Source organism: Dermacentor silvarum, chromosome 8, assembly GCF_013339745.2.
Source record: "Dermacentor silvarum isolate Dsil-2018 chromosome 8, BIME_Dsil_1.4, whole genome shotgun sequence".
Taxonomy (NCBI): domain Eukaryota; kingdom Metazoa; phylum Arthropoda; class Arachnida; order Ixodida; family Ixodidae; genus Dermacentor; species Dermacentor silvarum.
The window spans coordinates 23,667,903-23,692,964 of NC_051161.1; the positions used below are offsets into that span (position 1 = coordinate 23,667,903).

General features: G+C 48.0%; 1 protein-coding gene across 2 annotated transcripts in view; it reads left to right on the forward strand.

Moving 5' to 3' along the window:
* Positions 1-425: 425 nt before the first annotated feature.
* Positions 426-25,062, forward strand: part of LOC119460810 (host cell factor 1) — a 37,799-nt gene continuing 13,162 nt past the window's right edge. For both annotated transcript variants that reach the window (XM_037721904.2, XM_049672524.1), the window contains exons 1-14: positions 426-616; positions 4,139-4,451; positions 5,398-6,062; positions 6,864-7,073; positions 9,205-9,285; positions 10,025-10,152; positions 13,063-13,354; positions 13,759-13,931; positions 14,619-14,795; positions 15,834-16,128; positions 16,918-17,073; positions 20,742-20,992; positions 23,064-23,190; positions 24,590-24,636. In XM_037721904.2, coding sequence (XP_037577832.1) covers positions 457-616; positions 4,139-4,451; positions 5,398-6,062; positions 6,864-7,073; positions 9,205-9,285; positions 10,025-10,152; positions 13,063-13,354; positions 13,759-13,931; positions 14,619-14,795; positions 15,834-16,128; positions 16,918-17,073; positions 20,742-20,992; positions 23,064-23,190; positions 24,590-24,636 — 3,075 coding nt within the window. In that variant the 5' untranslated portion in view covers positions 426-456. The remainder of the gene's footprint in view (positions 617-4,138; positions 4,452-5,397; positions 6,063-6,863; positions 7,074-9,204; positions 9,286-10,024; positions 10,153-13,062; positions 13,355-13,758; positions 13,932-14,618; positions 14,796-15,833; positions 16,129-16,917; positions 17,074-20,741; positions 20,993-23,063; positions 23,191-24,589; positions 24,637-25,062) is intronic.

Here is a 25,062-nt window from a genome sequence, read left to right on the forward strand (position 1 = left end):
CGGCATTTCGTAACAGCCAACACGCATCCTGGATTCACAGGCACAGTCTTTATTTCCTAGTGCAGCCACAGCTGCTTTACGTACCAATTAAATGCTCCTTTACGAAACCACGAGGAAAGTGATTTTTTCTGAGCTCTCTGAATTTCCTGAATACTGCAGTGCTCTCCCCTTCTTTCTATCCAGTCTCTGCATGCCAGTCGCCTCTGTCAGCACAGCAACGCACTACCTGCTTAGGGCAGCTAGGAGTGGCTGATTTTGACATACAAACAAGTTGCACGAAAATCTTTCAGTTAACATCAAGAAATTGGGTGAAATATTTACAAAAATATTTTTTATTTTTTCAGAACGTCTTTATAGATAAATTTAGCTATTTATGTGTTTCTGCACTGATATTGAATGTTGTTTATCATCCGGGCATCTTCGGTTTCTACACAAGCATTGTGGGTATGAATCAAGATGGCGGCACCCATATTGAAGTGGAAGCGGGTTACAAATACAACCGGACCAGCGCCACGGCCTCGTCATGGTCACCGAGCTGTTGCTATCAAAGATTTAATGATTGTATTCGGCGGTGGCAACGAAGGGATAGTGGATGAACTTCACGTCTACAACACATGTAAGAACTTTGGCGGGCTCGGCTTCCGTGCAGCTCACTAACATGGCGCCGTGTATTGTCTATGGGTGCAGGAGTTGGTATCCTATGAGCCGGGATTCTTTCCGCTACCGCTTATTTTATTGCATGGCGGTCAGCGAAGCATGGACAGTTATTTTGCGCGTATTGTGACCCTTAACTGCTCGCTAATGATCGATCTGACGCTGATCATAACGCACTTTCGGCGTCATATCCAACATGGCGGCGCCCTATGAGTGTCATGAGAAAACTTTTCGTGCAGTTTTCGTTGAACGCAGTGAACAAAAAACTGTCAGACCGGACCGATGTTGGCCGCGATGCCCCGGGCTTTGTTGCTTCACGTTGTCTTTGCGATCTGCGGTGAAAAAGAAAAGTGCGAGCCGTTTGAGTTAGGCGGTCCTGAGAACTTCTCCCAAGATGGCGTCTGTTTGTAGTATGTTCGCTACCATGGCGGGCGCAGTGCGCGCGCGCTAGTTGACGGAAGTTCCGAATTTCTTGCGTTATTTTCGCAGCAGCGACGCTATGAGGAATTTGTCTCGCGCTGCTTTTCAAACGCACACTATGCTTTCAAATTACCTTAATTTCTGTGGATTGCTGAATGAAAATGAGAGCCCAGCAACGTCTGAATGTTGCCTGCTCTGTGCTAGTCTTCACTCCGATGCGCCGGTTAGGCCTAAGCCGCGTCAGATCGTACGCGGCGCCTCTGCTGGCGCGCTGCCGCCGGACTCTTTGCGGCGCTTTCTTGCGGCAACAGTGTTGCCATTTGGTTGTTTCGCGGTTATTTTCGGTTTCCTGCAACGTCAGAAGGCCAAAGCATAGTTTAACCTCTCCGATTGTATTGTCCGTTAGCTCTTTACCGTAGAGCTCTAGAACTGCGGATTTGAGGGTTCATCGCGTTTATGTCGCCAATTGCGTAAGCCTGCTGTGCAGTTTCGCTGTATTTTTGGAGCGTAGCGAAAGGCGGTGGGTCTCAGTTGCAAACCATGAAATGCCGGCTAGAAGACGACGATCTTGTTACTGATCTCTGCTTGAGTTGATATTCAGACGATCTGCAAAGTAGATGCTGTTATTGCGAGTTATTCGCTGTCTTCTCGCGGACGAGGGCGTTGCTTTCTCGAAGGTCCAAGCCTGCGGAAATTTATGGGATTTATAACTGGAAAAAAAAAAAAAAGCATTGTGGCTCGCCAAAATTTGGGCCTCCTAAGGTAAGTGAACGGTGCCCACAGCATTGTTCGCTCACCAAAGTTTAGTTCGCATGTTCGAACATCCCTGTTTTCTGAGTGCATGCGCACAAGCTAAACACAATAAAAGGGTTTCTTTTTAGACATTGAAATGCGGAGCTTGACATTTAAATGAATTGTGTAAAATTTTTTAAGGGATAAACATATACATACTGCTTACTAGACTGATGCTTTCGTGTGTACGAGTAAAAGTGCACTTTGATACTGGGAGGCTGCTAGGTATGCTTGGGTGCCGCACGTATCACTGAAACAACAGTTGTGCATGGCTTACCTGAATTGCATTACATTTGTTTGTTGTGTTTAAAATGAGTAACCTTTTCAATAATGCCTTCAATTTTTGCAAGTTGAATACATGGTCATCAGTTATCCAGAACATTTCTGAAAGTGTGTTGCCAGAACAATCTATTGAAGACAATTACAGATTGTATTGTTCCTTTGCATCTTCGTAGTGCTGTTGTCGGTGTTGGACGCATGAGACCGCAACGATGAGCCTAGCTTGCATCAGACTTTGCAAAAGACAGATTGCGAATAAACGAAATCTAAATGTCTAAACCACTTATTGCCAGAACTGAACAGGGCTGCTGAACAGAGCTGTTAAGTTGCATAGCTGGTTGATCGGACTACATCAGTTCGCAAACTTCAGTTTTAGGTATTTAAAAGGCCATGTTAATTTATTAAAATATCTAAAGTAAGGTAGAGTGCTTAGGACTTTTGGAAAGGTCATCTGTCGCTGTCATGCTGACGTTACTTTTTTTTTCCATCAAGTAGCATTTAGAGGTGTTAGTACCAGATGTGGCTATGTTCCCTGCACTTTTACAAGTTCTAGCAGCTGCTTCTGCTAAAATGCTTTGAAAGTCATTGAGTGGATTGTGTAGCACATGGCTGTAGCGGTATGTTTTTAATGTTTAAGTCTTCATAGGGTCAATGTTGAAACTGTATTTGGTCGCCATTGGACTTCTGTGGCTAAAACATAAAAAAAAAAATTGTTTTTCTGTTAAAAAAATAAGCACGGTTGCTGAAAAGTTGTGCGAGTACAAAGGCAGGTATTGCTCTTAGGATACATGGGCCCTGAATGCAGTGCCTGGTGACCTTAATGGCTTGTCCCTTTGGAAAGCATATTGGCAGAACATTTTAATTAGCAATAAGAGAAGTTCATGTTAGGCCACTTTGAAAAGTCAGATTTAGAGAATTGATTCAGAAGTTGTGAAATGAGTGAATTTTGAAACCCAATTTACTACAAAATCCAGCAAAAGTGCTCGTGACATCATCTGTGCTTCACATAAATGCCACACCAATGCCTATATGACTATTATATTTATGACTATATTGCAGTGCAATATAGTCATAAATGGATGTTCAATTCCTTTGTTTTTGCAGGAGTCTTCCGGCACCTTATTAGTGTTTAATCTGCAGCTCCACCGAGGACCCAATTTGTTGAATGTGACAAAAGCTCCTGAACATTCATTATATAGGACTTTGTGATGCTTTCTGCCATAACTTTTGATTGCTCATATCAAGTTGCTTAACAGCAGCATGTTCCTATTGGTATTTACTATCAGTTAAATCGTCACCTTAGGAAGTAGATCCACATGTTTGATAGGCTAGCTTTCTGAAGGAAAATGGTGAGTGAATGCAACAAAAGAGAAGAAATGCGGAGTTTTCATGCATCACTGTTTCAGTATATCAAATGTGCCATTTACGTTATGTTATCCATGGGGAAAGGAAAGAAACTAGAAGGGAAGATAACGTCACGTAGCCAGCTTTCGCAAGCCCTCTCTTCGTGAAGCGGCCCCATTTGTTTTTTCTTTATCCTGTGCCCCCATACGTTAACCCATAATGTGATTATGTGCCCTGCAGACTTGGCCCAGTGTGTTTGGTTCCTGGTAGACTTTAATCAATGCAGACTTGTTTGGATATTTTGCAAACTGTTCTGTGCGCATTTCCTCCCAATACGCTTGTGCAACTCTTGTTGCTTATTTCATTGTGCTCATTTATTGTCTTCATTGCAATGGGTGAGTGTGGCAGTTGCACTCGCACATTGTCATTGCACCTGTTGTCTTTTGGAGGAGCGTGCGCTGAATGCGGTGGTGGAGAATGCTAAAAGCCCACCGTGACATGATCATATGCTGGGCCGACTATTTCTGGTTTCAACTTTATGACACGATGCTCCCTCCTAACTTTTTCCTTCCTTTAGTGTTCCCTATGACTCCATCTTTTGACTGTGGCGATAGTTGCCTTGATTGTGTGTTTGCGTGTGTTTGTGCAGCTACCAACCAGTGGTTTGTGCCGCCAGTCAAGGGGGACATTCCGCCTGGCTGTGCTGCTTATGGCTTTGTGTGCGATGGAACGCGACTGCTGGTTTTCGGTGGCATGGTGGAGTATGGCAAATACTCCAATGAGCTCTACGAGCTGCAGGCGAGCCGATGGGAGTGGAAGCGGCTCAAACCGCGGCCGCCCCGGGGTGCCCCGGGGCCCCCTTGCCCACGCCTGGGACACAGTTTCACGCTTATTGGCAACAAGGCCTTCCTCTTTGGTGGCCTGGCCAACGACAGTGATGACCCCAAGAACAACATCCCTCGGTGAGTGAGCTCCTCCGTGCTGGCTGTAGTCGTGGATGGAGCCAGTGCTGAGTGCACAAGGCTGTGATAAAACAGATTGCCATAGTTACTAGATTCTAACGTGCCTTTGATTTTTCATGGCCAGAAATAGAAAATGCAGTGCCCTCGATCGCAATGCACAATTCGATTTTCAGTTTTTAAAATACGCAAAATGCAATACCCATGAGTGTTTCCTCGCGATAAGAGAGAAATTGGGATTTGTTTTTGGGGATAAAGAATTTATTGCATCGGAGCCACAGTTGACTGGGCATCATTTATTGTCGCTCTCTGAGGGGAGATTCAAGATTGGGGTTCGGGATTTGGACACCAGCTTTTGCAGTTTTGGTTTCATACTCTATTCTAATGCACATGTCATATTTTAGTTCACTTTTTGGAAATATTGAATGTATTAGAATTGAGTAAATGTGGTATTTGGTCAATTACAAAAACTTCTGCTTAAGAACTGTACAGCACGCAATGGAAATACCTTTCCATTGCCTGCTGTACCTGCCAGGTGAATTCCATGCCACATGCTACCGCACGGCAGACAATGAAGTGTTATATCGTTGCACATATCAAATAAATTATACTTTCACAGATGAGACCTGGTACCTGTGCTAGGTTATGGCATGCCAGATGCTCAGAGTGCGGCTTTTTTATGGCTAAGATAGTTTCAACCCAAAGGACTTACACTTATGTGGTTATTCTACACATGTACAAGTCTTGCAAAAGTCCAAGTGGCATCTTTCCGTACTTGGTCTATTCCACTGCGACTATCTTGTAAATCTTCGATTGGGTATAAAAAATTGAAATTGACCTTCATGACTAGAGCAATGAGCTATACCCTAGTGCTAGTTTGCTTTCAACTTTACCTGCGTTCGTGAACATAAGCTCTTGTGAAAGCGTCTGTGTTGTGACTCATGTGCAGGTACCTGAACGACTTGTACACGTTGGAGCTGCGACCATTCTCGAGCTCAATGGCGTGGGATGTGCCACAGGTTTTTGGGCAGCCCCCACCCCCGCGGGAGTCCCACACAGCAGTGGCATACCAGAGTCGCGAAGGGCGCCAGCCACGGCTTATTGTTTACGGCGGCATGAGTGGTTGCCGGCTGGGTGACCTCTGGCAACTGGACGTGGACTCGATGAGCTGGAGCAAGCCACAGGTCGGCGGCGTTGCTCCACTGCCCCGGAGTCTGCACTCGGCTACGCTGATTGGTCAGCGCATGTTCGTCTTTGGCGGATGGGTGCCGCTGGTGATGGACGAGAACAAGGCGTCGACGCACGAGAAAGAGTGGAAGTGCACGAACACCCTGGCCTCGCTCAATTTGGACACCATGGCATGGGAGCCGCTGGCCATGGAGGTGTTTGAGGAAGCAGTGCCACGGGCGCGGGCAGGCCACTGCTCGGTGGCCATCAACTCTCGCCTGTACATCTGGAGTGGCCGAGATGGCTACCGCAAGGCGTGGAACAACCAGGTGTGCTGCAAAGACCTTTGGTACCTGGAGACCGAGAAGCCGCCACCACCGTCGCGTGTTCAACTTGTGCGCGCCTCCACGGCCACTCTGGAAGTCTGCTGGGGAGCTGTGCCCACAGGTTGGCTTTTCTGAATTTTATTTTTTGGGTAAGTGTAAAAGGATGCTAAAGACCAGAAGTAAAGGCCAGACTTCCCTTTATTTTGTTTTGTGTCCAAAATGCAGCACTGGTATGTCTCTGTTAGGTCACGAACTTCAATGCTTTTTCTTCACATTTTGGCTGTTTTGACTGAAAAAGTTGAGGAGGATTCTGATTAATCTGGCTTGCTATGTAAACCTTTGTCATAGAAAAACAGTTTATACAAAAACTGTCTAAAAATTAATGGGATCATGGCTTGCTGGTGAGGACATAAAGTGCATTGGGCACCCACCTTTCACTTTTGCATGTGTATATATATATATATATACACACATTTCAACATACACACATACACAAGCTCAGTAGGACAAAATGTGTATATATATATATATATATATATATATATATATATATATTATATATATACACATTTTGTCCTACTGAGCTTGTGCTCACAATGAAAGTAAGCTTTTTGGCCTTTTAGAAACCTAATTTACCAATCACCTTAACCTAATAAATTGAAATGATCTCTCTAACGTTTTTTATTCCTTTGTGTGTGACACACCCACCTGATAGGGAGGATTGCAAGATGCTATCAGCTTACAATGGTGCAAGCCATTTTTCCAACTTTTAGGTGCGGTGTTGGTTTTCATAATTCATGATTGGCTGATAACTCGCCACATTACACACAGATGGTGAGACGAGGAGTGTAGATGTGTCTGCGCTGCACACTGCTTTGATCAAGGCAGCCTGAGCTCGAGGGTTTGGGTCTCTTCTGTGCAGCGGACGCCTACGTGCTGCAGCTGCAGCGCTATGATGTGCCACCGACCAACACAGTGCCGCCGCCTCCTGTGGCACCACCTGCTGCACCTGTGGCCACACCGCCACCAGCTGTCCCTGCTGCTGCCGCCCCAGCCACACCCCCAGCAGTGTCCCCCATTGCGAGCCCAAAGATAGTCACACCGACCCAGTTGCGCCAAGTTCGAGCTCCTGGTGGGTCTGATGTTTGACTATATACAGTGGCACCCCGATTATACCACTTTGGGGGGACCGCGTTATACAGTGAAAGCTCGTTAATTCGGCCCCCGTTAATTCGGAAATTCGGATAATTCGGCCTGCTAATTCCCTCCCTTCAAAAATGTACATATGCCTATGGCAGCGAACTCTCGTTAAATCGGCACGAAATTACGCGTGCACCGCTTAATTCGGACTGGAGACAGGCCAATACCGGCGCTGAAGTGAGTTTTTGGAGTTTTGGAGCGCAGAAATCAGTACTGGCACGTACACACTAGCCGCAAAACGCGCGCGGCGCGCCGCCGGCGGCCAAAACGCAGCTGCGGCAGGGCGGCCACACCAACCGGCGGCGCGCCGCTGCGGCAATCACGTGACAGACTAGACTCTTCCCCCCCTCAACGTTTCCCCCCTTCTCGAACTAACCGCGTTGTCATGGCAATCGTGGAGCTCTTAGGTGCCTAGGGACATAATCGCTTAGGGACTTTTGAGGCACTGGTCTCCGCTGAGCGTGGCTCTCTTATCTCCGGGACCGGGCGCAGTGACCTTGCCGAGCGTAGCTCCTACGTGCGTAGAGAGCGAATCGTTTAGGGCGCGTTGAATGTCTGGCGGTGTCTGGGCCACGCCGGCCGCGCTGTTGCGTTTGTTCAGGGCCGTTTATAGTCCGACGTAACGCGAGCGTGCACGCTACGTCACGTTGGCGGAAACGAACCTCTCAACGTAACCGGCGGCTTCCGACGCGGCCCGATGGGCACGGCTCCTGACCCATTCGCGCGTTGGTCGCGCAGAATGCGCCAACCCACAATGCATTTAGCGCGAAGAAATAAAGGCGCCCACTCCACTTCGCCGATGGTCGCAGACAGCCGTTCAAAGCGGCGCGCGGGCTTGTGATCATATTGCGCATGCTCCGAAGATAACAGCCGACGCGCGCGCGTCGGAAGAGATGGCGTTTCGGCTGGCGCAGCGTGGCTGGCCGCGAACGATGCTGGCCCGCGCGCCGATAACGTCGGACTAGAAACGAGCGGTCGGGCGGGTCCGCATGACACCAGTTTCCCGCGCGCACGTCAGGGAAGCGGACTGCTCTCATTGGTCTCCTTCATGCGCGGCACGCGCCAAACCGCAAGAAATCAGTCCTGGAGCGATCCCTTCTGCGGCTAGAAAAACCCGTTTCGCGGCTGCTTTCACGGCGCGCGCGTCTTGGCACGCCGCGACGTGAGCCGAAAGAGACGCGGCGCGCGCCTCGGCGCACGTCGCGGCACGCTTGCACTGGACGGGTTGGCGCATGTGCGAAAAGTCGACCTTGCCGCCCAGCTTTCGACGAAAAAACAAACAACCATCACGGACTTCTTTACGAAGTGAAGGTATGGAATAAAAGCCTTGTTCATACGCATATTTTGTTGTCCATTCGATAATTCGGCATTCGGATAATTCGGACATTTTTTTTACTCCCTTGAGATCCGAATTAACGAGGTTTGACTGTACTGTCGTATAATTCGGGCGTCGTATAATCGAGGTTACTAATACACTATTTCTATATGGAGCTTTGTCGGGACCAAAACTATTCCTTATCGTCGTAAAATGCGGATTGTCGCATGACCGGGGGACATATAATCGAGGTTTTACTGTACTTAGATGTAGGTGCACGTTGAAGAACTCTGGGGGGTCAAAATTATTCTGGAGTGTCCCACTTTGGTGTGCCTCATAATCAGCATGGTTCTGAAATGTAAAACCCCATATTTAAATCTTATTTCCAGGACAGGTCCACCTAAAAAGGTGGACCTGTCCTGGTGGCTCAGTGGCTATGGCATTCTGTTGCTGAGCATTCCAGGCCGCAGCAGAATGCAAATACATTACTTGTTCTTCGGTCACATGGTCAAAGCTAACCTGGGGCCCTCCACTATGGTGTCCTTCCTAACCCATTGTGCTGTTTTGGGACTTTAAACCCCATAATGAAATTAAGAGCTGCTGGTGCTGGGTTTGGTCACTGCACGTGGAGGAATTTTTTGACTGCAAAGCCTTTGTTTCCGAGGAACCCAAATACGTTTTCTTTGCAGTGTCATGCTGTTGTGCGCAAGTTTGTGTGAAACTCTGTGGTTTGCTCATTTTTATGCAGCCGTGGCTCAGCCGCAAACTCCACCCCAGAGCCCAGCCATCCGTGTACCTGCAGCTGCATCATTAGCATCTGGCCTGAGAGGTGAGCAGCAGTGTCCAGTGCAGTCTCAAATTGCATTTTTTTCTGGTGCATTACTCTTTGCAGTTTTGTGGCAATAAGTGGAGTATTGATATGCAAGAGCAGAAAAGCTAAAAAAATGAATGCAGCAGATCCAATGAGTTGGAATCTGTATGCAGTGAAGCTTCATGCGAGTGCATAGAGTCGAAACACGAGTTTGAGTTTATTGAATTGCCCTCACAAAATGACAAGGAAAGCTTTATTCAGACATTGTAGAGAGGCAAATGCAATGCCGCCGCGGTTATGCGAAGGCGAGCTTTCTGGTTCTTTCCCCCGCACGGCTGCTACCACTGTGGATGCGCAGAGACGAGCGCCATCTGGTGGTTGGCTAGTTGCGTTGCCGCGCAGCTGTTCAAATAATCAAGTATGTCCGAATGATCGGTCGTTGACTGTATTGCTTTCCGGCTACTAAATTTGGGGACACTACATTTTTATGAAAATTAAGTACTCGTTAGATTTGTTTGCATGTTATTTGCATCCTTACTAAGAAAGAAAGGGCATTTGTTGCATTCTGAGCCATATTAGATTTGGCTGAACCATGCAGCAGTTAATCATTTGGAAGATGGAGGTTGTACTGTTAGTGTGTTATTTCCACTTTGTACATATTGCAAATCGTATTCTTTTGTGCAATGATTCGGCCTCCTGCCGTATGAAATTGTGGATGTTTTGTCTGTTTGAGCTTTACATAGCTTTTTGTGTGCAGGTACGGTGACATTGGTACGCACTCGGTCGCCTGGTGTGGCTGGTCAGCAACAGATCCGAGTTATTGCCACCACCCCAACAGGCCAACAGGTGGTCAAAACGGTCACGGGAAACCTCCCTACAGTCACGGTGAGCCAGTTAAGCCATTGTTGGTGTCTGCTGCCTTGCCTTCGGAGTTGTTCAAGGACACTGAAGTGATCAGCATGTTTGATTTTGTACATAAAGTAAAACCTCATTTATTCGACCCTTGTTAATTCGAAAAAAAAAAAAAATTGCTTAGTTCGGACTTGTCCTCTAGTCCCGGCAGGCATATGCATTACACTCGGACCTTGTTATAACGAAGTTGATTGGGGAGCTGAAATTACTTCGTTATATCCATTGCCATTTACTGCAATATATTCCCAATGGGGTGCACAATTGTAAACATGGAAATAAGATGGCGTTGCAGCCCGCAGTTCCTCTACGTGGCCACGCATGCGGTTAAATTTGAATAAAACAACCAAAGAATCTTTGGTGTGTGCAACACGCGACTTAGCACTTGACTTCAGCACCTGACAGCCTTTAGATAGCTAGCTGCCTTCTGTTCTATTTTGATGGTCTTTCACGTCCACTTTGAGCAGCGTGAGGCAGACAACACAGCGCTCCACTGTATGATTGAGGAGGCAAGCGAACTCCGCTGTGCTGGCTTGGCTCGGCCAGCTTGTGGCCTCCCAGATTGCATGGACGTCGAGGCAATCTCGGAGACCACACCCAGTTGCCAGCCTGTGTGGCGTGGCGCAGAGTGAAAAAGTGAATGCGTTGCGTGACCCCCGAGATTACGCTCGAGAGGTCTCTGAGGCGAGGTCTAGCAGCGGATGCCTGCGTGGCGCGCCATGGAGAGAGAAGTGAATGCACTAATATTTCGCGCCGCCGAACGTAGCCGCGCAGCATGGTGCTGTTTGCCTACTGTTTGCCGCAACCGCTGCGTATGAACCTGTGGTGGTTATCAATGCAATAAACGATGGTTATCAATGTGTTGTTATCGTAGCAAGGCGACTACGCACTTATGAAGGCACGCGGCTAACCGCCAACACTGTGTTCAGTGCGGCGATAAATGCAAGGATACAGGTTTTAAGGGCACAATTACGCCCGAAGCGTTTCGGCTTTGCTGTCAGTCATGTATCGCATACGATTGCCGCTGAGGACCATGGCGGTGCGGACTGCGCCGCCTCGTTTTCGGTTAGACGTTAGCGCTGTTTTTGCTTATTTGCGTCGCGCATTTGTGGTGCTCGGAGCGCTGTCCGCATCGCCATGGTCCTCAGCGTGGCTCTCTGAGGACAGCCACGTTTTGCTTACATTTAGCGCGGCGTAACCAAATTGGAAATTTGAACTGCATGCCACGGTGACGTCTCCGCCGTACGTAGCCTTCACAGTGCAAGGCTTTGGAGGAGGAAGGGGAGCACAATGGAGACCGTGTTTGGTTTCCGATAACTCCGCTTCTGTTGAACGCATTGAAGTACTTTTTGCGGCAAAGTGATTCTGAAATAGCCTATTATCACTTCAAATGTCTTTCTCCACTTTGATAACAAGATTCAGATCCCCTTTAAATACATGCATCTCTATGGGGATTTCAAGGGGAATTTCATTTACAGTCGCTGACGGATTTTTCGGTCTCGAAAAATTCGGACTTGTTGGATATTCCGGACTTCATAAATGCACCGTCAGGGCAAATCTGATCGCCTCAAGCGTAGTATGACGCAGGGCATTATTAGAGATTTTTTATGCCGCTGGCTAATGTTTTTTTTGGGGGGTGGGGGGTGGACGAGTTTTTCGGACAATTTTTCGGTTCCTGCGAGGTCCAGAAAATCGGTCGGCAACTTAAAGCTAATGCATTTTCGCGACCGATTTTTCGGACGAATGTTGGCCCCCAAGTTAGATTTTCCGGACTAAACCGCTCGTTCCGAGCCGCACTACCCAATCTTGTGGAGTCCGCCATGTTGGAATTTCGGCTGGTTTGGCTAGGCTTGGTGGCTCCAGTGGCTTCCAAGATTTATAGGCGCATGCTGTCAATTGAGAGCGCACGCCAGCCTTCAATCTCGGAGGCCATATCCGCTCTTCCTTGGCTGACAAAACGCTTCGGGGTACGGCACTTTTTCTTTTTTCTTTGTTTTTTTCCGTTAGCACTATTGTCATAATCACTGAATGCGAGATCAGTTTAAAGTTTCGGTTGCTATTTTGCACGTGCCGTGTCCACAGAGCAGGTGTTCATCGGAGACCTCGCATCTTTGTGTGTGTTTGTGCAGCTTCGCATATGTGTGATCAGCCACACCTCCTGTCCCTTTTTCAGAGACAAGTGGTGCGAAGTAACGGGGCTCGTTTCTTCGATCTCCATGGCGATCTCCGCCAATGGAGATCGCCAATGCGGTGTCGCTCTTGACTGTATACGACGACGTCAGTTTTACGCAAATCCAAGAAAATCTGATCGCCTCCAAGCTTAGTATGAGGCAGGGCATTAGAAATTTTTTATGCCATCTTAAGGCTAATAAATGTTTTCAAAATTTTTTTTCAGGGGGGCCCCGGGGGGTGAGCAAGTTTTTTGGACTATTTTTTGGTTCCCGCGAGGTCCAGAAAATTTGTCAGCGACTGTACTTCGTTATATCCATTATTTCGTTATGTGATGTTTTGTTATAACAAGGTTCGAGTGCATTTAATGGAATCAAACTTAATTCGGACATATTTCGGCGCACATCGGTTAATTCGGTTAATTCTTGGTGCTTGACGAGAGCATCGTGCCGCAAAAGAGCAATAACGGCGCTAGGGTCCAACTGAAATGTATTGGTGCAGTCCGAATCGCCATCGTTTTCATCACCATAGTCACGAGCGGTAATCGTACGTGAACAACAGAAAAATCTGAACACTTCGTAGCTACTTGTACCTTTATAGCCTTTGATCTTGTGTTTACTGCTGCGCATAACACTGTGTTGGCCATGTGCTTTCATAACTGTGTATATATTGTTTCGTAGTTGTAGCTTATGGCATCTCCTCTGGGATCTTTTGCAGCAAACCCAGCAGCAGGTGCAGCAGCTTCAGCAGGTTCAGCAAGTGGCTGTGTCGCCCTCTGTGTCAACCACTGGCGCTCTGCCCGCAGGGCAGGCACAGCAGGCACAGCAACAGCAGCAGCAGCAGCCCATGTCTGGTATGGCAGCACTAGCGGCGGCTGCGGCTGCCACCCAGAAGATGACGACTGTCACCAGCACAACTGCAGCTGCGTCTCCGACATCAGCCATCCGGGTGGTCTCCCCCTCAGTCCTGGCTCAGCAGGGACTCAAGCTCAGCACCCTGCCCATTCAAGGTGCCTCCACCTCTTCTGTCAGAAGTGCAAATTTAGTGTCACCTTGAGCAAGTGTCCCTCAGTGTTGATGTCAGTCCGCACCGTCGCATGAGAAAATGTGGCGACACTAGGTGCAGAGAGGCACTCTAAGGTGAACGCGTTTGGTGAATTCGCTTCACTTTGTCTACTTCCTCCGAAGCCTCAATTACAGCCGTTGTAAGAGGTTAGGCCTCGGGTTATTTTTTTTTTTTGCATGTGTCTCGTGCAGGTATTAACAAAAGCAGCCTTTGCTCATGAGATGTGCATGTTAATAGTAATGACTGGCAGTAGTGACTGAAAGGCATAGTCTAGGTCAGCAGTACAGGGGGTTGTGGTAGGGTCGGTTTGATGATTGAAGTGTACAACAGGATTGTTTGTACGTGCAGGGAGCCCCACTGGTACTGGAACCGTCAGGCTAGCAGCCCCGGGCACTTTGCTCAAGGCGGGCACCACTGCAGGTGGCAAGCAGATCATCACTGTGCACAAAGGGGCTGCGGCCACATCCCAGCCTCAAATTGTCACCCTCGTCAAGACTACACAGGGTGTCACTTTGGCCACGGTGAGAAAATTCTGTGTGAAGTGATAGGCCCTATGCACTTAGCTGTTGTCTCCAAAATTCCCTTCCTTTCTTCGTTCCTAGCATTCGTTATTGTGTACTGTACAGGTTCTATTTTCACGTTGACTTGGGCCACGTGATTATCAACAGCAACGATAAGTTAGCAACGCTCGAGGAGCCTTTGGTCCAACTGGTCCAAACAGACAGACAGGAAAACTTTATCGGAAGCGAGTGAGTTTGGCCTCCTCTGGGTCCCTGGTCCACCGCACGATCCCATACTATGTCGAGACGGTCATGTTCCTTTTGTTCATGACATCGGCAGCCTGAGCCACTGCAGCAAGCTGCGATGTAGAGTCCGTAGAGGAGAGCAGGACCTCCCAGTCCTCCCAGCTTGAGATGGCGGGCTGTCCCTGCGGGGGTGGATCAGCAGGGCAGCCAAAAAAGATGTGGGAGAGTGTGGCGTGAGGGTCGCCGTATAGGGAGCATGTAGGGGAGGTGCCACAGTAGTGGGATAGCAGCTGAGGGAATGGGGAAGAGCGGGTCTGGAAGAGTCTCCAGAAGACCTATTGGGAGTGGGTAAGGGAGGGGTGGGGGAGGAGGGTAAGTCCGATGGTGGGGTACCTGCGTGAGCTCTGCAAAGCTGCGAGTGGTTTGATCGGTACTAACCTCTCCTGGTGTGTGTCTGTTCAGATGCCTAAGGTGAGCCTAATCCAGCAGGCTGGCAAGGGGTCACCACAGGGCAAGGTGATCCCCCAGGGGGCCACCATTGTCAAGCTGGTCACCACGCAAGCAGGCGGGACTTCTACCAAGCCCACCCTCATCACAACCTCGCAGGCACAGCAGCAGTCCACTTTGCTTGGTCTGGCGGTAAGTCTCGATAGTGTCTGTAATGTCTGTTTGGTTTTTCACTGCTGGAAGCTAGTTACAGGGACATCAACAGGAGCATTTGAAGACTGTTGTCTGTGTCGTGAAACAATGCACAGTTTTTGGGATTGGCCCAGCACACTGCCGAGCACACTGATTCGAGCACACTGCCTCCTGGAGCTGTTCAGTCAACATTATTTCTGCGGGAAACTTGGTTTGAGGCACATGATTTACTAAGAAGTGATAGCGAAGCTTCAACTTTGCTCGCTGACAGCACTCAAGAACCTACCAGAATTTGGTCTAATACAGACATGAGCCGCAGCTGGAGCCAGTTTCACTGCCTAGGTGATTTCTCTGCTGGTGGTGCCTGCTCAAATGGCTCCAACCTCTCTGCATAGCATCTAGCACAAGGCACAATCTCGCACACTGCTGCATTTGCTGTGGTAGTGCAGTTGTTGTAGAATTCTGTTTCTGAGCACAAGTTTGATTCCCAGCCATGGCAGCCATGTTCCATTAAGGGCCCATTGCAAAAATCTCCAAGTTGCCGAGCTGTGGGTGTGTCAGAAAATAAGTTTATCCAGAGCCACTTGCCACGGCCTCTCTTATGGTGCTTGTGCTGCGTTGCGGTAAACACTAAAATTCACTGGAAGAAGTGCGCATTCCTGACGGGGGTGGAATGTAAAATCGCTTGTGTACCGTTCTTTGTGTGCACGTTAAAGAAGCCCAGGGGGTCAAAATTAATCCGGAGCCCCCCGCTATAGGGTGCCTCATAATCAGATCGTGGTTTTGTCATTTAAATCCCAGAATTAAATTTTTTTTTCTCTTCGACTTCTCTCCATGTTGCTTTGTACACAAGTGCAGCGAGAAAGCACTGAGCTCTACCGTCATCATGGCACCAGTGGTGTTGCCGCGCATGCACTCTGGATGTGGTGAAATCTGTCTATTGATTAAAAATCAGGTTGACGAACGCTGCTGCTTATGAAGCATTTCTTAACCTCGCTATCTGCGTTTCAAACATGCTTGATTTGCTTGGATGTGCAGGGTGCAGCGGGCTCCAGCCCAAAGGTGACCATCCTGCGAACACTGCCTAGCAACATGGTGACAGTGGCAAAGCCTGGCTCGCCAGCGTCTGTTGCCACAGTGGGCAGCAGCCCCAAGCAACAGCAGACCATTGTGATAGCTGCGCCCAAGGCGGGTGGCCAGCCAGGGACCGCCAAGCTGCTCACGCAGGCAGGTGCCAAGGCAGGTCCTGGTGGCATCCTCGTGGTTACCACTCATCCGCAGGGCAAAGCCACCGTGGTGGGCACTTCCGCTGCCACAGTTGAGGCTGGCAAAGGTGAGAGATAGCTGGTGTTTCTAAAGAAAGCATGAAATGCTTATGCCTTCCATCACCAACTAAGTTATGGCAAAGCTCTTGTAGTATTGGCATGCAAAGGATAGTTTACAAAAGTTGCTAGGCTTCGGCTTCGCTTATTTTAACAGCGGAGCTGTTTAAGCCGGCCATTAGTCCATCCGTTGCGGATAAAAATGTGGGCCGATCTTGGCGGTAGTGCAGAGAGGTTCCAAGCGCAATGTGCTTGGCCTAGCCCAAGTACGTGGCCAATACCTTGCGATAGCCAATCGATAGCCAAATGTGTAATAGCTAATCGATAATCAATCAATAAATTCCAGAAAATGCTGGGGATGACTTGGTAGAGCTCAGCCTAGCCCAAATATGTGGCCAATACCTTGCGATAGCCAATCAATAGCTAATCGATCAATAAATTCTGGGAAATACTGGGGATGACTTGGTAGTGCATAGCCTAGTCCAAAAGCCAGGACTAGCTAGGTGCCCATCAGCTCCGCTGTCTCTTTAGGATTGTGCCTCCAGTGCAAGCTACGTAAATTTTTTTGAGAGCAGCATAATAGTTTTATTGATGAGCAATTAATTTTCCTGATTGGGTGTTGCCAAAACCTATTTTGTACTGTGGAGCTGTTATAGGAATTTCAAGATAAAATTGCCACCTACGTACCTTTTCGTTTTTGCATCTTTCCTTGCATATCAAACCTTAGCTTGTGGTGATACTAAACTGTTCGTGATTGCACAGAGTTTGTTTTTTAGCATGTCAATTTTGATTGTGTGCAGGTGCCAAAACAACATCGGTGAACGTGCTCCCACTGTCCGCCGGCGGTCAGCTCAACTCGGTCACCTCGCCAGGTGGTGTGAAGATGATTGTGGTCTCGTCAGCGGGCCTGACTGGCCAGCAAGCATTTACGCTGCTCACTACAGCTGCTGGTTCTCGTGAGTGCCAACCACTGTTTCTTCACTGCTGCTTCCATCTCTTGCATTACCAGCTCACCGGCTTGTTTGTGGCCACTGTTCTTGGTGTACTTGCTCTGAATTTATGTGCCTCTTTGTAAACTGTTGTGCACAATGTCTGGACATTTTAAAAATTGTAGAACCATGCTAACTAGGGGTGCGCGAATATAAAAATTTTCAAATGCGAATCAAATATGAATACTTAGTTTCGAATATCGAATAATGATATGCACATGCATTCATTAGCAAGTTGGTTAATTTGTTATGTTGGAACATTGCTATTACATTGTCGATGTTGTTAAAAAAGCTAGACTAGTAAGCCGTTATACTAAAACATTGTGTATTTGGCTCATGTTAAACTGGGAAATTTAGTCATTTCCACGAGCTGTCCTCGCCAGCCTGTGACGCATCAAATGCTCATATCTCTGAGGCATTTGACCCTGTGCCAGTCGTCGCTCATTGCACTTGCTGTCAAGCAATGAGCTCAGAATTAAATGCAACGCTAAAAGAAGGGGGGGGGGGGGGCAATACCCGTGTCACACGGGCACCCGCAAACTCCTTTAGGATAAGGGAGCGCAAAACTTCGTAAGGGAGTTTGACCTCAAGGAAGTTGTGGCCGTGTTGGCCAATAACAAGTTTTCAAAAGAAGCCGCCAGAGGCGCTATCAGCGGCGTTTGATGTTTGTAGAATTCCAAAAATGTAACTTCTAGTTACGTTCGTAGCTATTATAATTAACACTCCTTCCATTAAAAATACTATTTACTATATTTGATGCGAAAAACATACACCTCGCTAAAAATCAAAGTGCGCTCGCTAAGCATTGCCGTGCTGACAGCGACGCTAGCCACCCCATGCTTCTCTGTGTTCCTTTGCAGCGTGGCGAGTAGGCTCTGCAGGGCTCTGCGTTGTTTTACCGAAACAATACTCAACATTTCATGCACTGTGATCTCGTGAGCTTTTCTTTTATTTTGTGCACTGTGCCATGTCAGTCATGAGTGCCGGAGCGGAAGACGAAGTGTAGGCCTACAGGTCGAGAGTGTAGTCCAGCAGCAAGCATAAATGTTACTGAATTGTACTTGGAACGTTTATTTATTTCAACAGAACTGTTTTGAAAAACACTCGACATTATTTTTAATGCAAACCATAATTAAATTCTCAGCTTTACAACAAAAAGTATGGGCACGAGAGTACTCCCTTCAGCCGCTGAGGGAGATCGCCGATCTCCCTTGACCAAAAGCTCCGTTGAACTCCCTTAGTGGAAGGGCAACCGTGTGACATCGCATGCATCTCCCTCAAGATAAAGACGACGGAGTTAAAAGGAGTTTGCGGATGCCCGTCTGACAGGGGTATAAAGCTACTTCCACGAAGTGAAATTTGTCGAAACAGCAGAGCTGTGGTTGTCTTCCTTTTTAACGCTGTATGTGCAAGGGAAAACGTGCGACGGGGAACCCGCAAATGCACCTCGCACACGCAAAGGCGGGGAGCGGGAATGAAGTGCGCTCCAGGGGGGGGGGGCACACTTTACTGCGGCCGCACGCTCCCGCCGGACCGGAAAGCTCCGAGGGAAGGGATCTCCTGCCAGCTCGCGCCGAGCGGTTTCCATCTTTCGAAACCGCGTGCTGCACAGAAACACCTGCCCTTATACCCATCGCTTCTCCTCCTCGCGCCCTGTGCGGCCTCTCATTGGTCGCCTCCCCCAGTACGCCTCTCCTCCTCTGCTCGTCACGTGGCCTGTGTAACGCTTACGGCGGACGGCGAAGGGTCGACTAAGAACAGCTCCACTGTTAAAAAAAAAAAGTGCACCCTCACTGTTTGCAAACTCAAGCCCCTTGCTACTGAGAGACTGGCTTTCCCGCAAGGTTTAGACATGTGGTGGCTAAGTGTGCTTTGCAGGCGAACTACCAGCCCGAAATTATCACAATATTCAGCACAAAATCGCGCCAATATTCATAGATTAGATAGAAGCAAATGCCAGGATCAGTGTTTGCTACCGCACAGCTAGCAATATATTCGATTTGATTGAAATATTCATACCCAACCGAATATTCAAACATTTTTGCATATCCATTTTTTGAATCGAATAAGGATATTATATATACAGTAGAATCCCGCTGATACGTTTTTCACAGGACCGTAAAAAAGGCACAAAAAAAACGCAAGAGCCGAGAAACAGGAAAAATTGAGAAATGGGAGTAGTGTTGAACTGCACACAATATTATTTTAATTATTACATGCGAAAAAAGTTGTAGGTACTATATTAATAAGCATGGTGTTGGCACCCACACGTAAAGATGCACACATCGCACTCGATTAGCGCGGACACGCGCTGTCATACGCTGGCAGCGTGTGGAAGCGCCGCTGCAGAAGCAAGCGAAGTAACCTTCGTGCTGTTGTCTATCGCTTCAATGCAAACTGAGCGCCGAGAACACGCAGCACGCACGAAGCTACGAGCCGCCGATGCACCTACACTGCCTAGACTCTGCCCCAACGCAGATCGCTTTCAAGATACAGCCCGCGCGCGAGCTGTATCCCTCCTTCCTTGCTCCCTCGCTGGTGCCTCGAGCGCAACGGAAGAAGGCGCGCTTCCTCCCTGCTTTTCTTTCTCGCACATGCAGCATACGGTGCGCGGCGACGGCGTTATCACCCTTGGACTTTATACGAAACACCTATGAGCCAAAACCAATTTTAGGGCCACAACTCGTCATAGACACCATCTTTAGATAGCAAATACGGATTCAAGGGCCATACTTTTGCTGGCGGACACCGAAAATATGTCGTAGTTGTCACCCCCGGCACTTTCTGCAGCTAATGCCATCGTCAAGCCACCAAGCCAAGCGACATGAAAAGTTGAAATGGCCGCTCGGGTCGGCGCGAGGTGGCAGTTTGCAACGTATGATACAGGAATGGTCCCACAGTTGCGACGCAACAGCAGGGTTACCAATGCATTGGGTTCTATGGGAGCTGTGCCGGGACCGGCCGAAAACGACGTAACAACCAGAAAAACGCAGCACCCAGGAACGTAACAGGGGGGTTCTACTGTCTAATATTCGATAATGATCGAACTTTTCGAATATTTGCACACCCCTAATGCTAACCTGCTATGTAAGTGGGAGATGTGTACACAAATAGGTGCGAAGATAGTGTGAATTGAGGTTGTGGTGGGCAGCTTTTCAAAGGAAGATTGTCTCTTTTTTATTTGTGAATATAAATTGATGAAACATCCCCTCCATATCTATTGCGATGTGCTAAATTAAAATATAGTTTTTTTCTCGTACTATGTGTGGTTCTTGAGGTCAGGAATCAAGGTGTTTTGCAGAACTGTTTGGGAACCCCTGCGCCTATGAGAAGTAGCAGCACTTGCGTGGTACCATTTGTATCGCATGGTATAGGCTTTGTGCTGAATACACTTGCAGGACTCCTTCACTTGTAGGGGATGTAGTGCAGGCCCCTCTCATATGAAATACCTTGCTTGTTCAGAGCCAGTTCAACGTGGAATTGGCTCTGCATAGCACATGGTAGTTGGAATTGTTTCTTCACGAGGTAATTTACCTGCTTTGCTGTTAACCCACTCGATCTTGGGAATTGCTGAGTGGTTGAACGGTTTGTGCTTGCATAGCTGAGGTCTAATGCTTGTATGCATTTTCTTGCAGGGCCTGGTCTGTCGCAGCTGACGAGCAACAGTGCTCCTATTACGATCACCATGCCATCTGGTCGGGGTCGGGGTGCAGGGGCCGGAGGCGGACAGATTGTGGCACTGCCTGCACAGGGGTTGTTGCCCAGTGGGGGAGCCATCACAATTCAGACCAAGCCTGGCGTGAGCCCTGCTCAGAAAGTACTCACGATTGTGACGACAACCAGTTCGAACACTCGCACATCTGCCCCACTCTCTATGGTCACGCAGGTACCTAGAGTTTGCTCTTGCTGTCGGGCACTGTTTGCATGACTGTGATGTTTTCATTTCATTTTACTTGCTTAACTCCCTGCCTGAAGCACACATGCTGCAACAGAATTGTGAGTTGGCAAAATACAGTTAAACCTGCTTATAACGAACCTCCATATAACGAATTCCTGGATATAACGAAGTTTTTCGATTCCCCGCCGTTACTCCATAGAAGCACATGTATTTGAGACCTCTACGTAACGAAGTGGCAGCGGGAGACCCCCTCCATATAACGAATTATCCCCGCCGACAACCTAGAGATTTCGCCCCAAATTTTGTCATTTTTATGCGAGCAGCAACCGGAAGCACCTTCTCCGCAGCGACGGAATGCGAAGTGAGCGCACGTGTGCGAGGCGGGCCTGCATCCCCCGACCCGGCGATCTTGCCGCCACGGGCGTGACCTTTCCCTCTCCCTTCATTCAAACCTGATCCTGCCGCTTGCTGCAGCTGGCCTAACCCGCCAAGCCGGCACTCTCCTTTTCCAATTGATGTTGCCGACGCGCTCGCAGACGCTGTGACACATCACACTCGATGAGCGCGGACACGCGCTGTCAAACGCTGGCGGCGTGTGGAAGCGCCGCTGTAGAAGCGAGCGAAGTGACCTTCGTGCTGTTGTTTATCGCTTCAATGCAAACTGAGTGCTGAGAACACACAGCACGCACAAAGCTACGAGCTGCCGACGCACCTACACTGCCTAGACTCTGCCCCAACGCAGATCGCTTTCAAGATACGGTCTGCACGACCCGCCGCGCAGTACGTAGTTGATGCCAGAGTACAGTACAATGCCGCCCGCTATCCCTCCCCCCTCGCTCCCTCGCCGGTGCCTCGAGCGCAAGAGAAGGCGCGCTTCCTCCCTGCTTTTCTTTCTTGCGCGCGCGAGATTTGGACACCGTCGTCGGCCTCCTTGCACGTTTTCACTTGCACATACAGCATACAGCGCGCGGCGACTTCGTTATTGCCCTTGGACTTTACACGGAACATCTATGAGCCAAAACCAATTTTAGGGCCACAACGCGTCATAGACACCATCTTTAGATAGCAAATACGGATCTCAAGGGCCATACTTTTGCTGGCGGTAACCCAAAATACATCATAGTTGTCGCCCCCGGCACTTTGGTCGGCCAATGCCATCGTCAAGCCACCCAGCCAAGCGACATGAAAAGTCTAAATGGCTGCTCGGGCCGGCGCGGGGTGGCAGTTCGCAACGTATGATGCGGGAACGGTCCCACAGTTGCGACACAACAGCTGGGTCACCGATGCATTGAGTTCTATGGGAGCTGTGCCGGGACGGGCCACAAACGACGTAACAGCTGGGAAAACGCAGCACCCGCGAACGTAACAGCGGGGTTCTACTGTAACACTATACGTCGCTACGACACCATCGTGACGCTTGCTCTTCGTTTCCGATGCCTCGCTGCTTGTGCGAAACGACACGCGTCCACGCATCCAGTGCGTGGTGTGACATTCCAAGGATGAGTGCTTCGACGAAAGCGGAAAACAGGTGCGCGTTACAATCGAGGGCGCGCAAAATCGAGTAAATACGGCAAGCGTTTCTTTTTCGAATTTTCGTGCCGAACCTGCATATAACGAAATCCTCCTTATAACGAAGTTTTTCGGGAATTTGTCAATTTCGTTATACCCAAGTTTAACTGTACCACCGTCTAATGTTTTATTATTGAATCTGGAGACAATTGCAAGAACAATAAAAAATTGAAGCTAAAATAAATAAGTAAAAACATTTACGCTGTAATTGTACAGATGCACTAGCGGCATGTCGCACTGTCCGCTGTTTTCCAGACACTAGCCAGCGCTTCATGTGTCCTGCTTTTTTTTTCTTCTGTCCGTGTCAACGCTTTATAAGCACCTGTCTTACCAACAGGCCCAAATTGCCACCCCTGATATAAGCCCCACCAATCCAGTTTTTGTCCTTCTGGACCTTTTTGACTAAGTTGGGTGCACATCCTTTTAGCAGAAATTCACTTGCTGTGGTACAATGAGTCAGCCTTGTTGAGTGTCTGTGCTTGGCTTGCAGGCACTGGGTGGTAGCCTGTCAGCTGCTGGTGGTAAGGTGATGCTGATGGCTACTGGTCAGCCAGATTCAGCCGGCGGTGGAGTCACCTACACAACATTGCCCTCTTCAGCTCTTGTCCAGGCTGCTGGTAAGTTTCTGCTGTAGTTAAAATTGGAATTCTAACCTCTGTGTGGTAGTATGCACATCACACACCTCAGCAGTGACCCCTTTGAAGAAAGGAAATGAACTTGATTTGAAGGCTGTGTTTTTGTGTGCTGCAGACTAATTGCTATTTATGGGATGCTGGAATGCCGGACTTAAGCAGCAGCAGCACTTGTTGCAACATCTCGTGGTGCGTTGTTCAACCACTAGATGTTAAAGGAGCTTTTATGTTTGTTTTGTATGCATTCTCATCATTATAAAGGAAAAACAAGTTACTTGTCACAGTTGACGCTCATTACAGTCAACTGTAAAAATCTAACGAAGATTCATTACAGCCAACGTCCAATATTTTTTTTACTCCCTAGGGGCCGCGAAAATGTCAAGAAAATCGGCGTCCCAAAAAAAAAGAAAAAATAATCAGACATGTCAATGTAGTTAATATGTCAATGTTGAATCAATGTCATACAGCATTTAAATGTTACAGGAGCTGGTCCGGACGAAATGAGTTCAATTAACATTAAATTAGTAGCTCATCTTATCGCCCGCCCGTTACCTCATGTTACGAATTTAGTATTTAAAGGGAGTATTTCCAAGTCATCTAAAAAAAAAAGGAAAAATTATTCCAGTAGGGTGACTGCTCCTGCATTTCTAATTATCGCTCTATAGCTATTCTTCCTTTCTATAGCAATGTTATCGAAAAATGTATTGAAAAGCGCCTAACTAAATACTTCTCAAAATTCAACATTCTTTCGCCAAATCCAATTTGGCTTCAGGGTAGGTTCCTCGACTGCCTGTGCTATACTTTCTTTCAATGATAAAATAAAAAGCGCTATAGATGCCGGTTTCTACGCAGGATCAGATTTTATCGATCTGTGTGTTCTGGAGCTCAATTTGCTTTGAAGCGATAGACAACACGGTCACTTCGCTGGTTGCTGCTCCCACGTTTCCTCACGCCAGCGTTTTGACAGGGAGGGTCCGTGGTCATCGAGCTTGATGTGTTCATGTTTGCTGTGTGCGTTGACACCATGCTCGTTGATTTAGTTAGCAAGCAAATGTTTACAAGCTCATATGGCAGATAAAAGTACTATCCTTACTTCGTATGGCTCTCTGCTAATTTGCTATCGCAATCGATGCTTTGCCTTTCGGGGGAACTGCGACTTTTTTTTTTTTTTTCAGTAAAATAAACAAAAAATGCTCAGGCGGGAACTTTAGAAAGTTGTGATAATGATTATTTCTTATTTGCACGGCTTACAAATTATGGTGCATTTTTAAACTTTGGGAGCACCAATATGAGTATACATGTTACGGATGCCTGTGACGTGTAATGGTGCTGATAATAGAAACTTACTTGATGCCGTTTGTGATTGCTGTTGTCTGCTTCGCAGCCCAGCCGACAGCTGTGGATGCAGTGCTTGATGAGAGTGATCTACAGGTGAGACACCAAGGCTTCATTTGCCTTGCACGCAGGGCAAAGAGTAATACTGTGGTATTTCATTTTCTTAGGAAGCATAGCAGCTGTCTCGCACAATGTAAACATATTGTCGAATGTACAGGTTTGTTTCTTGGAGTGACTTGGGCTCATTTTGTTCATGGAATGACGGACAGTTTAAAGGCAGTGAAAAACTCTTACCATATTAGGTCGAGCCTTAATACCTGAAGAGTAGTAGTAAAAGGCTTGTCAGTTTTAATCGCAACATTGAAATAATCGCGAGTGCTTATGCCAGCAAGGCTGGACTGCCACTGAGCAGTTGGGAACATGTAGGAAATTAAATGCTGGTTTCACTGGCTGCCATTGATTCCTTTGATAGCTTTGGACACTTTTGTGTGTGTTATTCCCTTGGAGCACAGTTACGCATTT